The sequence below is a fragment of the Archocentrus centrarchus genome, chromosome 7, assembly GCF_007364275.1.
Source record: "Archocentrus centrarchus isolate MPI-CPG fArcCen1 chromosome 7, fArcCen1, whole genome shotgun sequence".
NCBI lineage: Eukaryota > Metazoa > Chordata > Actinopteri > Cichliformes > Cichlidae > Archocentrus > Archocentrus centrarchus.
In genome coordinates, this window is record NC_044352.1 from 22,729,516 (window position 1) to 22,744,008 (window position 14,493).

Sequence of the window (14,493 nt, forward strand, 5' to 3'; positions counted from 1 at the left end):
AATGTATTTTGTGAAATCTTTTCGAACCCTAATGCTTCTGTGAGAGACATGAGGACAAGTATATTTACCAAATAGAAATGTACTCGGCATAATTCTGCCCTTTGAATATGTACACGTCAAACATACAGCTGATGGTTTAGTAAGTGAGGACAAAATATTCCTTCACTTACTGTAGTTGCACTTTATATAGAACACAAATTAAATATGTGTTTCAAAAGCTGCTTTTACATGTATTCACACTGCATTTGATTTAAATAATTAGTCTTAAAGGATAATATGTTTTAATAAACGTATACTCTTGTCCTCTAGAAAGCCTGTTTTAATTTATTTTTTTAAAGTGTTGTGCCCCCCTCATTTGAATAGAGGCAGTGGAGGCTCCACCCAAGAGAGTTGAAAGGCTAGAAGACCACAAAGATGGAAAGGCCAGCCCACTGAGGGAGGGAGAAAAAAAACTGCTCCGGTTCCTCTGCCATAATTTCCTATCAGCCTATTCAGACAACATCACCAACAGCTTTGTCTGTGTGTGTGTGTGTGTGTATGCGTATGTGTGTGTGTGTATGTACGGGAGCAAAGCAGAGAGGGAGGCAGCGCATGAGAGGCAGAGAGAGAGCGGCACAGAGAGAGAGAGCAGGCAAGGGGGAGGCTCCATATTCTTTCACCTACCCCCCCTGTCAAACCACAGGAAGGAGGGGCCAGACCCTAAGCTGCCAATCAAATCCGCTCGTGGCAGCCGGCATTATCTCAGCAACAAACTATTGACAGATTACATGTCAAGGAGTTTAGTGCTTGATTGAAGGAAGCCTTTTTTTTTTTTTTTTTAAATCTAGTTACTTTTCCGCTTTATTCCCCCTCCACCAACCAACATTCGAATGACTTTCTAACAGAGTTGAGTAATATTATGAAAGTTACATGTCTGAGAGGATTTAACTTCGACTTCCCTGAATATGGTGAGTACTCTTCTTCTTTTCTATCTTTGTCAGATGTGTTTTATTAGCTGACAGTTTAAGGTGTGCCTTTATCTCTGACTAAATATACAGAGAGGGGAAGTTGTTCATGATTAAACTATGTGCCAGCTCGTACGTATACCCAAGTGTTGCAACACCATTATTTATAGCTCTTTGACAGTGCCCAAAGGTGACGGCAGTATCAAATATGATTGCCTGTTTCCTCAGCACACGCTTCAAGACACTGTGTTACATTCAGTACACATGTGAGGAAAGTTCACACAGCAAGTTTCATTTTCTCTTGTCAGAGTGTTTCTCTTCTAGAGACCAGCACAACTCCCTGTCAGCCTTTTTCTCCTCTCCTTCTCCCCCTGCTAATTAGTCCTTTCTTTCAGCTATACGTTTTTGATAAGCCACAGTTTGACTCTGTAGAAATAAAGATGTTGATTTGGCACACACGCAAGCCCTGGCAATGCCATTAGGATAACCTGAATGGCCTAAGGGTTTGTTGCCAGGGGGACAAAGCAAACAAACTGTTGTGTTGCTTATGTTGTCCACATGTAAAGGGAAGCGTAGCAGTGGTAACACCTTTCCAGGTACTTCTTAATAGTGTACATACAGTGCACAGGTTGTTCGATGTATTAAACAGGCTGATAAATTTAAATGCATTAGAGGTGAGGTAAAATTAGAACCAAACCATATATTCATTTGAATTATTTAATAATATGATTCTGTTACTCTCCATTACATGTGCACACACACCTGTGAGGCAGGGTATTTGAAAATTTTAGAAAACTTGCAGCTGCCAGGTTAACATCAGTCATTCTGCTCGTACTTCTAGAAAGATAAACTTGTCCCGTTGTAAACCGGATTATACATGTAAGAGTCACTCTCCTCGCCTCTTATAAGAAGGGTTTTTTTTTTTTAGTGGGATTTAAAATAAGTCACATTTTATGGTCACATTTAGTGCTTTCTGTTTTGCGTGTACAGCATGTATGCGTGTGTTTTCCAGTTGCTTGCACACTGAGTGGTGTCTTCCTTTCATTGTGTGTGTGTGTGTGTATGTGTGTGTGTGTGCGTGCGCGCGCGCGCGTGTATGTAATGATACTCTCAGTATATTTCATTATTACCACATATAAATATTACTACTAATGCTAGTACTATTGCTACTCGGTAACTGTACAGCAAGTTCTCATAGACTTAATGGGTCCTCTTTGATCGAGCTTATCTGCCCTATTTTTGAAACGCCTTATTTTAAACTCACACAGTGTGAAAATATTTAGCAGACATTGTGGTATTTTTGAGTAGGGTATTTTTAAACGGATGTCAGACTTGTTACAGAAAGGCTATCATAAAAATGTATTTCTTCTTTTTTGTCTTTTTTGAATATTTCTTGAGAAAACAAACACGTAATTCTTTTTGTTTTGTTTTTTTTAAGCGAGCTTTTGCTCGAGGCTGTTATTTTTAGTATGTTTGTCAGTTATGTCTTTTTCATCCCCTTCTTTTTTCCTTTTTCATTGCATGGCGTTGCAGTTCGGGACTTTTGGCACTATATTGGCTTAAACTTGTACATGGCAGGATTAATGGAAATTAAAGCTGATTTGACTTTATCAAATAAAACTCTGACAGACTGTATAGTAGACCACTGTGACCACAGGGTTTCACAAACACTCAGGAGACACAGACGTGAGAGCTCGGTTATTATGTCTGGTTATTTAAGGTGTCCTGCATTATAGTTTGAAATAACAACAAACAAGTTCAACTGTTATTGTGACACACCCTAATTTCAAACTTTTCGTCAGCTTGGAAAATGTTTTTCTCCCCTCATATGAGTCATAATGTTGATTGCCTTCTCCCTCACTGAGTTGTCTCATTAACCCTTTCTGGCCCTCTCCATCGTTTACGGCCCTCTACAAAACTAGGATGAAATGAGGGAGAAAAACAAGCCCAGGTCTGAAGGCCCTCAATAACCTTTTATCACAATTTAGCAATAACCCGAATCAATTTGATGTCTTAAGCAATAAAATATGCTGTTGCACTCCTATTTCTGCAGCTCCTTGGATGACAGTAAATTTACATTTTTTAATTAAACTAGCTGGAATTTTTATTAGGGGGCCGGGCTATGCTAATGGAAATGTTGTGTACAGCAGATTAACAGAGTTTTGAAATAAATTTAACAGAGAGACATTTGGAGGGGAAAAAATGCGAGTCATTGTCTTTAACCTCTTTCATGCCGATTTCTCCTGGGGGATCCTTGTATTCTAAGGAGCCTTGTCAGGGAAGAGTGCTTCTCAGCAACGAGGTGATTAGTATCGCCTTGTCAACCGAGGAAAAACACTCGCATTCTCAGCATTTATTTATTTAATAAATGTTTAAAATTATACCAAAAATATAAGATTTTTATTATCACTCACTTATGTGTTTGGATTTAATGAGTCAGCCCTCATTTGGTTGGTTTGAAGTAGGTGTTTAAATAAAATGGCATCTTCTTTTCTTTTTGTTTTCATTTTGATGTTAAAAATAAAGACATTTAATTTCAGCATTTTAATGTATATTTAAAAACTTTAAATCCCAAAACCTGTTTTTTTTTTTTTATCCTTTAATTCTTTTTATGCCTTCAAATTCATTTTCCCTATTTTACAAAGTGTCAGATGTTAATGGCAGCGTATAGTGTTTGTGTAGTTTTATGGTCCGCTCTCGGTATTTGATTGATGTTATGCGAGGCTGTGTGCGTTATGCCTGATTTTAGCAGAGTGGCAGGGGTAGAGAAAGGGGGACGCAGACAGCAGACAAGGGCAGGGAGGTGTGTGTGTGTGTGTGTGTGTGTGTGTGTGTGTGTGTGTAAAAGGGGGGGGTAAAGAAAAAGAGAGGGACAGCTGAGTCCTGATTGAGCCTGTGCCCAGTCACCAGACACAAACCACCCAACACCATAATTACCTTAACCCCCATCTTTTAATACACAAATCACACCAACTGGCCTTTTTTTTTTTTTTTTTTTTTTTTTTGTACCGGCAGGAAGAGGAAGCACCAGAGATCAAATGATCAAATAAACTCCAGATGCACGTGGGCTGCTATGCATCTTGCCGCAGTAGCCAAAGTGTTCAGGGCTACTTGATATGGGCCAGGAGTAAGGCAAGTGGCATCACCACCCCCTTTCTTCACTCCTGTGCACTCATGCAGTGGCCAGCACCTAATTAAAACCTCAAAGCTCCCCGTCACCAATCTGGAGTAATGGCCTAATTAATACTTGGTGAAGAAATATTCCAGAATGATAAACAGGTTGCACCTTGGGTCTTCATTGCCTTTATTATCTAAAACATAACTTGCTAAGTTTTTATTGTCACGGATATTGCCTGTTTGTGAAACTGTTGTAGTCAGAATAGTAGTAGTGGAAATGCTGAAATATCCTTTGTAATTATGTTTTCTCAAAATGGAAGGCAGTCGTTTATAAATTATACCATGAATTAGAAAAGCACATAAAAGGCAAAAAACAAACAAAAAAAAAAAACGCTTTTTCATATTATTTTTTTCCCACATTTTTCTCAGCATAACCAGCGGAACAGAAATCCTTCTTTTTCTCTCTCAGCTGAGTGCGCCGTGTCATGTATTCTGGTGCGCAGCAGAGTCAGGAGAGATACATCCAGTAACTTTTTTTCTTTTTCTTTTTTTTTCCCTGCCTGCGATTTTCCTAATCTTACATATGAAATTATAATTTCATGCAAAGTGAGGGAGGAGAATAATCTCTGGTTGTTGATATGCTATATAAGAGGGGAAAAAGGGGAAAATGAAGAGGTAATTAGCAGAGTGCAAGACTTTGGCGCATTTGTCTGAAAGCGTGGTCTCCACTGGCCATGAATGAATTTGCATGCTTCGCTTATCGAAGCGCACTTATTAGGCCAGCTGAAAGAGAGATTAAGCCGGCACAAAATGTGGTGACTAATCCTTTTAAATGTGGCAGGGGGTCTTTAAGGTGTGAAGCAGGCCGTACGTAGGTTAGTGGGCATGGAATGTGGCGGACCACAACTTTCGCCTGAAAGCAAACGCAGGGTCAGCTATCTAATGACAAGGACAGTGATTGACATGGGTAATAGATTAATAGTTTATCTTCTGACCCTCTTATCTCTGGAATAAATACAGCAGGTGGGGTCAGACTGGTTTGAGATAATAAAGGAAATACTTTGCGTTGTCCAGTATCAGTTGCTTTCCCTCATATTTTTTTTATCGCCAGGTATAATTGTTGGCAAGTTTAGTCAGTCATACATGTATGAAGGGAAAAAAAAAAGCAAAAGCAAAGCACAGAGAATAGTAGGTGTTGAAACAAATCGATCTTCACACCTTTCTGCTGCTTTTTTGGTGTTGAGTTCATTTCTCTGTTTCAGTTTTCTGTCACCTTTCTTTTGACAGGAATTCTGGTCCTGCTGTGATATGTCTGATTTTATTTCTGACTGGAAGAAAAGAAAAGAAAAAAGGCAGGAACAAACATCAAACCTCTTCTTTCTCCCCCCCCCTCCTGTCACCTTCACTGCGAGCGACAAAATGTTTGTTCTGCCGGGTTACAGAGCCAATACCCCTGTCCTCAACCATAATTGACTGCAAACAGGAGCGCAGTGACGTTTAAACACTGCCCTGCTCTGTCTTTTGTGTCACCCACACATCTTCCGCACAGTCCCCAGCCCGGCTCCCCTCGAATTCAAGCTCCCCTTCTGCCGTGTGTTTTTTCCTGTGACATTCTATTCACTTGGGTCAGTAGCAAGCAGCACCAGCAATAATTACTGTCTGTACATGATAAATCTGAAGCCCAGCTGTTCATTTCTGTCACAACAGAAAGAGAGGGGGAAGAGAGAGGGAGAGAAGAGTCCAGGAGTATGCAGTTTGCCGGATTTCTTTCCTTTTTTTTTTTTTACTGGGTAACTTGATAGGATTACATGATTCTAGAGCCCGCACCTGTTAAGAGGCTGTTAGCAGAACAGTTGGCAGTCCCATAGCCGCAGCTTAGCCTTTCTTCTGTCCATTCTGTATCGCCTTTAGGGGATTTCACCCTGCATGTATGACGAGAGTGTGTTTCTTCAGGCTCCTGCCTCAGGGAGGAGTGAGGAGGGGAGAGCGCTCCTTGTGACACGCGAGTGGTGTATGTTTGATGTTAGAGTGCGTATCCTACGTTTGTGTGTGTGTGTGTGTGTGTGTGTGTGTGTGTATCTGTGTGTGAGAGAGGGAGAGAGACCGGGTTTGGCTGACACCCCCCCCCCCCTCCCTCTCCGGAGAGATGTTGCCTGCCAGCAGTTGTGCTTCCCTCTCCAACCTCAGTCGCACCGGAACCACCCGGGCAACAATGTATATACAAGTAACACAACAAGAAACAAAGAAAAGAATTCAATTTAGTTTGTTTTTCAGAAGGGTGGGGGACAGGTGTTGGCAGAGTCACAAAATGCCCAAATACAGGTTAAACCAGACAATTTAAACGATTAAGGGTTAGGTTGAGAAGTTTTGTACATATTTTAGGAGTGCCAAAGCCGTGCTGTCAATTAGAAATACTTTTGGAAGGAGTGGAGAAATGAGTAATGCATAAAAACTGTTGCCTGTTTTCGCTTGTTCAGTTCTTATTAAAGTGAGAAACTGTCCTAAACAGTGCATTCGCATAGGGAATCCACTCATAGGGAGAATTGTTGACAGTCATCAGACTTAGAAAATGACATTACAGTAGGTTGTTTTGTGCTTTGGTGCAACGTGTCTCTTTGCCTTATTTGGCATTCAGCAGCTACCCGGCTCTTTGGCGTCGTCACTTTCTGTGGGCCCTCAGCACCTGTTCCCCCTATTGTACCGGAATTTTCTATATTTGGCAAGAAGCTGGACTCTCTCAATTTGTGTGTAGATCACTGTCAGTTTGAGAGCAATAAACTCTATAATCTTCAAGGTTATTTTCTTGTTTTCTTCTGCCGTTGCTCAGTTTTTTGGGTTTTTTTTTTCTTGTTTTTTTTTTCTTTTTCAGACGACAATAGAAGAAAACATGATTCAACTTGGGAGGACTACGAAGCATTTCTCACCGGGGCTTTTAAATGTCACGCTGTCCCCTTGCATGTTATTGACACGTTGCGTTGCCAAAAGTGCAAATTATCTTCCCTCTCAAGCACAGGAGAAATAAAAAAAAAAGAAAGAGAAAAGTTAATAGATATCTTGGGCTAACTTTTAATTGTTCTGATATGCAATCGCTAAATGACAATAAAAAAAAAAAAAAGGAGCAGGGCCACGTTAAAAGCTTTATCTCTCCTGCTCTGTGCCCAAAGTGTCATGTCCATAACAGCACCACTTGATCTACAGAGTAAAATAACAGCTAAGGCTTATTGTTTGGACAATATTGAAGCCCCCCTCCACCCCCCCATACCCTCCCTCTTCAACACTCACCCCACCCTCCCGCTCCCCCCGCTGCTCCTCTCCCCTCTCCCTTGATTCATTTCACCCACTGTCCTCGGCTGCTGGAAAATGGCGTTAATTTTTTTATTACCTGTTTGACTCTCCAGCCTTATTACTGTAGCCCCTTAATGTTCTCTGTAACCGTGGAAACCAGATGAATAAATGTCCGCCAAAGAAAATGAGATGATTAAACAGGTCACCCTTGCAAAACAAATTCGCTTGGTCGAGCGCAATTTGTGTACCAAGCGGCTGTCTTAACAGTTTGCTAACAAGGGGATTGTTTGCCAGACTAACTGACAGAGAAGGGAGGGGGAAAATGAAGATATCGGGGCGGGGGGGATATGATTGAAGAGATAATATTTTAGATCACTGTGTTATTTTGTCTCATCTCTTTATTTTTCAGCAAAGTGAGCAGTCTGCAAAAAAAAATGTGTGAAGTTGAACCTTTCTTTACTGGATATTACTTAAATATTAGAGAGTCAGAAGAAACTACAGTCTTTTCTGGTGTGCTGTATATTTAACCAGCATTTACATGTAAGTTTAAAGCAGCCATCCATATTATTGTCAGAGGCATTTGGTCTGTGATCATCCGCAAGTGCACCAGCAAATAGAATTCCCCTCATTTATGTGGCAACCAATCATTACTGCTAATTGTCCTTGAGGCCATCTGTATAGAATGGCTCGTCCTCAATTGGTGTTGGAATGGTACTGGTCATGGATTTACTAGTCCAATAATGATACTTAACTCCTCCATCGTCAGTGCGACCGAGTCCCAACTGCAGTAATAAATATGAAGGAGGTTTTCTTCTCAAATTAAACAGTAGCCCGAACAGCATCCTGGTACAAAGTGTTACTTAGTTTCTTTCCCATGATGCCCCCGCCCTTCCCTTGCCTTGTCCAAGTGTAATGTTCTCATATAACTTGTTTTAAGCAAAGCTCTCTGACAGCCATATGAAACGTCTGGTGTTTTCATCTGGGAAAATAAGAGACTAGGTTGGGCAGATTTAGCCATGTAAGGATAGGGCAAACATGCAGACTTGGATTAGAATCAGGCCTGCGTTGCCATTCTGACCACAAATCATAAATGTCGGAGACATGGTGGTGGTGTTGTTTATGGAAGGATGCCACGCTGCGCCACTCAAGGGTGTTGCCTGTTTGCATTGATGCACCACCACCACTTACCGCCTCTCGCTTTAAAACAACTTCCGCATCCCACTCAGCCCAGCCATTTTGTCCCGTTACCAAGGCAGATCCCAAATGTTCGCCACAGCTTTAGCCTCAACTTTAAACGAAGGAGGGGTTGTTGCTCAAAGCAGAACTGTGGCTTCTTTAAGTCGTTTGTGGGACGGAGGATGGCGAGCTAGAAGTTTTTCCACTGACAGAGGGGGTATTTCATCCCAATACAGGGACACTATAGCTCAAAACTGAAAAGCACTTATGCATTATTGATGTTTTAATTTGTGCAAATGCCCAAGTCTTTGTTAAGTGATTATAGTGCTAGGGAGATAACAGGGGAGCTGCTTCTCTATGAAACAAGAGCTCGCTTGCTGGCCGCACTGGGAAGCCATTGGACTAAATCTAACAAGTCCATGCCCCTGCTCGGCACAGGGAGAGAGAGGCGGGGGTTGGGAGGGAGTGACAAGAGTTGACTCAAAAATATCAACGTGTCTAAGATAAGGAAAAATTCAGCCGTTGATCTTTTGTCCTTATTTCAGCTACACCTCTCCTGTTTATGATGTTGGGTTTATAGGTCTTTTACATCCCTTATCAAAAATTATTTGATGTAAATACAATTGAACTGACCTGAAAAAGCCCCGTGTGTAAATACTCCTCGTGGCATTGTAGAAACTGACCTTGGGAGAAGAATGCAAAGTTATAATGCTTGCAAAACAAGCCAATAAAATAATACCCCACTGAAAGGAGGGAGTTTGGGTAAATATAAAAGAGAAGAGAAGCAATTTTCTTTTTGCTGCAATGATTAACTCAGAACAAAGGTTATCAGGGATGACATTTTTTTAAACTCTGTAATTTATGTAATCACCTGCTACACTTACCTGCCAGATAATCAGCGATGGTAGGAAAGGTTGAATTTTTCCTTTGAAACAAACTGTATGTACTGTGGGCTGAGCTAAACAGATTTTTTTCCATATCCTTGTTGATCCAATCTCCAACTGCATCTTAGATCTTTGTCACCAGTGCATAGAAACCTATGTTTCCTCTATTGTGCCATTTGGTGTCTGTGATGCTTGTCCAAACTCAGCCTCAGCCTGGCTGCTCCCACACCTGCAGCTGTTCACACAGCTTGCCTTCCTCCAGCACCTAATGCATGTATAACCTGTAAATTATGCTGTATTCATTTAGCTCAGACTGCATTAATATGGGCTCTATGAATGTCAACCCGTGAGATAAGTGTCTTACTTTTGGCTTTGGTTTCAGTATTAGTCATTCTCTTTTGTTCTCTGGCTTTATTCTTGCTTTATTCTTTTGGAAAATCTGCTTGAGTGTGTGGAACCAGGCTTTGCCTTCTGCTTTGAGGTCCCCGGTGGAGGTAAAACATGAGAGCATGCGTGTGCACATAGGCACACACACACACATATACCCGTACACAGTAGGCTCTCAGGCTTCCCCAAGCATTTACTGCTTTATTAAGCTGTCTCATGAACCCACTAGCAGAACATGAGAATACAGGAAAAAAAAAAGAAAAGCCCATATTACTTAGATGATTTGATGTCATTTGTGGACTACAAAACACTAGGCTTTATTGTGTGTGCAGGGAGAAAGAGCGGGAGCAGGGAAAAAAAGAATTTGGCTTAGAAATTCAGAATTTCAATTAGGGTACGTAATCTGAACCTGCCGGCTTTGATAGAGGCTTTTTTTTTTTTTTTTTTACTAAGAATACAGCAGCACTTGTAAAACATTAATTAAGCAGACTTGTTTTTTTAAAGCATGGAGTAAAGTGTGCTTTATGCAGTGCTTTTCACCCGAACAAAAGGCAGTTACCTCACACAGAGGCCCGCTTCACCCAAACCATTTGGAAAAAAGGGCAATTTGAACTGAAGAAAAACACAAAAGACAAAAAAGACAAGCCACTGAGAGCAATGTTCTAAAAGAGATGATATCATATGAGAGCACGCAGCCTTTTGCTGAAGAATAGAAATGTATCCCTGTCTCAGTGAAACCTAAGCTTGGTCCAGGAAAATGAGCCCCTATTTTAATGACTTTCTACCTGACAGATGACTTTAGACTGGCTTTTGGATCACATTGCTCTGACTTTGTCTCTTACATCACCAAATCATTGATTATTAATAGTTTATATGAATTGTTAATTCATGGTAATGTGAGGGTTTTTTTTTTCTTTCGACAAACTGCTTTTAAATGTAGAGAAGTAAAAAGTCTTGAAAGAGTCTTGAACACATCTTTTTATTTTCATGGTGATGGTTTGTGGCAAAGTCATGGTGCAGCTATTTGTGCAGCATGAGGGCACGGGGCCTTTTTGAGATTTCGACTTTTTTTCTGGTTGACTATGTGGAAGTGAAAGCTGACGTGAATGCTCTAAACAACACTGATTAGCATTAAAGAGGATTACAGTTCATTCACATGCTTTGGTTTTATTTTCCGCGAATGTATCAAGATAAAAAACAATGCTGTATATTCCCAATAGATCATTTACTAAGTTCTGAAGCAGATAATAACCTAGGTGATTCTGTTTTAACCTATTATAAAAATATGTTTTTATGGTTTCTACTTCTAGGAATTTATAATAATTAAAAAAAAAAGCAGCAGAACAGGATAAAGTCCCTGTCCCACATTTTCACATGCTGCTGTATATGCATTATCCACAGACTATTGTAAATCCTCTTGCAGCGGGTGATGAGTACACATACAGATGATACATTAAAACTGCCATAACTCGCACACCCAGCAAAGCTAAAAATCAATTGGAATGGATAGTTAAGCTGGCCCCTAAAAATCAATGAGCAATTCATGTCCTTGATCACAGAGTGTCATTCCTCTCAATGTTAGAGGCTGATGAGGGCTGAACATACACACAAGTATCACAAGTACTGGCATTCAGCACAAATAGACAGGAAACATGCACACACATTCTGTGTACTGATACAATAAAGTTTACAGTAAATTAAATGCACAGTTCAAGGGCACAATTATTTTACTATGCTCTTTAAAGCAGGTTTGGGTGCATTCATTGTCAGACAGCACTGTCCATTTTAATATTTAAGCAAGGCCTACTTAGTTTTGCAACTTTTTAAAATATATATATTGTGATGGCGTTAAATGAGGTTTGGGCCACATATCAAAAATAGCAGGGAGTCAAATATCAAAGCTCATCTTGTTGTTTTTAACCATGCAAAATGTTGCAATCCAATGACATTGTACACCAAGCCTGGAAAATAGAGATGACCTTATAGCCATTACATGGTGGGGGCAGAGACACACTCAAATAAACTCGCACACACACACACACGTGCACACGCATGCACACTCACAGTCGCAGGCTTTCATGTAGGAAGAGGAGAAAGGTTAGCCAAATGAAGAGGATGAAAATTCAGTTTCAAAATAGCAATTTTGCCCTTATTAATGCCATTAGTGTAACAGTCATAATAGATCAAATCAACGGATGACCGAAACAACTCCCCTGTCTCTTTGCTATGACGGGATCATGTCGAGAACAATTTAGGCATTTTGTGTTGATGAGTGAAGTTTCGAGTGCTGTAGCGTCCTGCAAACCTCCCCTGAATTATGCCCATAGTTGCCCACTTTATCTGTTTCTCCTTTTATATCTTTTTCTCACATCTTTCAGTCCTTTCTCAGCTCTTTGTGTACATTTAATTTCCCATTTTTAGCACTTTTAAACATCCATTTGTTCTTCCCAGGTTTAATTTGGAGAGATATCAGTAGAAGTGACCCCTTTGTTTGGAACTACTGTATTTTTAACCCTGATTTAGATAATGACGCTGTGACAGCCATTTTTGCTCCTGGCCTGTTGGCTGCTTTGAGGCCTCTGTTGTCACTCACACTTTGTATACCACTGTTACCAATTATAGCCACACTGTCCAATTCACAGAAATGCTGCGGTAGAAACTGTCTAAATGCAACACTGTATGTTCAGCTTCGAGTCTTAATTTCTGCCTTTTGGACTTTATTCAACATCCTCTCTCCCCTTTTGTTCAAGTCTGTGGAACACTGGCTGTGAGTTAGCAGTTGCTTGACCTTAACAGGTGGTCTTCTTTTTTACTCTGGTAACATTGAAAGCATCATTCAGCCCACCAGCTAAATACCTCAGATTTGGGGAGAGGGCCTTCGAAACAGTTGTCGCCTGTCAGGAGAAGCAAAGAGTCAGAAGAACTGGTGGAACAGTTGCTCGTCCCCTCGTCGAGGTGAGAAATTTTCCAGCAGCTGTCACTCGACCTCTTTACCTCGCGGTTTTTTTTAGGAGGGGTATTTTTTTTTTCTCTCATTTCCAATAAAGCAGAAATGACTGTTTGTGGCAACTGTAGGGGGAGAGCAGATTCCAGTGCTGTGTCCCGTCACTCAAAATCTCACTCGTGTGTGTCCTCCTCTACACGTTTCATCAGCCGCCAATCATGACACGCACGTGAGACGAGTCTTTGCTTATATGGTTGGACGGTTTCAAAGCCTCTCTTTTAATGTTGGGTATCATAAAACTCTCAGTGTTTGGTCACGTAAAGAAACAAAACGATACGTTTATTTGCCTCTGTTTTCTCTCTTCTCGACCGCACTGTGCTTCTCTCTCCCTTTCCTTCTCCCTTTCCCTGTCTCCCTCACTCCCCCCTTTCTCCACCTCCCCCCCTCAATCCATCTGCATCATGTCGATCTGTCAGACTGCCAGTGTCTGTTCCAATTAGATTCCACTTAATACACGTAACCTCGATTAACACGCAATCAAGCCCAGATAAATCACGTCCTTTAAGTCCCCCCTCTGCCTCTCCTGTGTTGCTTTGCATTACTCAGTTTTTCCCAACAAGCTTGCTTTGCCACAGTTGCTGGTCCCAATGTTTAAAATCACACACTGACTGCACGAGCAGGTAACTTTACCAAATGTCCTCAGGGGTGACACTCTGCTGTAGAGACAAGTGATTTTTTTTTTCTCCTTTACTGCTAACCAAACACTATGTCTTAGCGTGCGTCTCACACCTGCTGTTTCCAGTAATGTGAAGTTCCTCCTGTGTTTCTAGCAGACGCTTGTTGGTGCCCTTCTCACCCAGGAAGATGAAGGTGTCTTAATTACATCTTTGGTTAAAAAGCTACAGAAGACACCCTGGGCTTTCTCTACATTGTGGGAGGCTGTGTAGTCTATTGTCTCTGTGACCTTTTTAGCTAGCGGACAATTGGTTTGACTAGATTACAAATTAAGACACAGCACCAGGCACTTAGAAAGCAAGTCTGTTAGAGAGCAGTTCTATTGCTGCTGGCCTATGAAAGCCACCAGGCCATACATTTTACGAAGAAATAGCCACAAAGTCAGGCATCACATGCACATTGTTCCATATCTATAAAATATAAAGTTACATTTGCTTTAATGATTCCTGCAATGCCACAGTGAGTCTTTGCCAGTGGCAGAAAGGGGAGGGAAAAACACACACAAATGTACTACAGAGCTAAGGATTCATGGCTGATTATAATTCTTTTAACAAAGTTAATAATTTACACTGTTTATGCTAATAGGAGAAAAGAGGACTGTTGAATTACCAAACAGCAAAAACCACTAAAAATACAAACCAAATGAAAACAACCTGGGGCTCTGAAAAAGCACACACAGCACTCTTGGGGTCTTCTTTTATTAATCGCAGCTAAAAGTGCTAACATTGACATGTTGAACAGATTAGCCTCTTTAATAACTGGGTGGGTCAACATGGCTACCACTGCTGATCCATGAGGATATCCTGTTGGGAGGTAGATAGCCTGTGTGTTTCATATTCTGACCCTTGCCTCTATGGGGTTAGCCCCTGTGCTAAATATACGCTGAATTAGGAAAATATTGCCCTATTTTCTTCTATAACTCCCTTTTAAGAGTGTGTAGTTTTCACATTTTTCCTCACATTTACAAAAAAAAAAACAAGGGCCCTGCAGGTTAAGGTATTGTCATATTATCTGAGTGCAT

At 40.9% G+C, this 14,493-nt stretch overlaps 1 protein-coding gene across 4 annotated transcripts in view; it reads left to right on the plus strand.

Moving 5' to 3' along the window:
• The first annotated feature begins 519 nt into the window (after window positions 1-519).
• Window positions 520-14,493, plus strand: part of casz1 (castor zinc finger 1) — a 73,430-nt gene continuing 59,456 nt past the window's right edge. For 2 of the 4 annotated variants that reach the window (XM_030732962.1, XM_030732963.1), the window contains exon 1: window positions 520-947. In XM_030732962.1, the coding sequence (XP_030588822.1) occupies window positions 899-947 (49 nt within the window). In that variant the 5' untranslated portion in view covers window positions 520-898. The remainder of the gene's footprint in view (window positions 948-14,493) is intronic. The other 2 variants (XM_030732959.1, XM_030732961.1) reach the window with 1 other exon arrangement.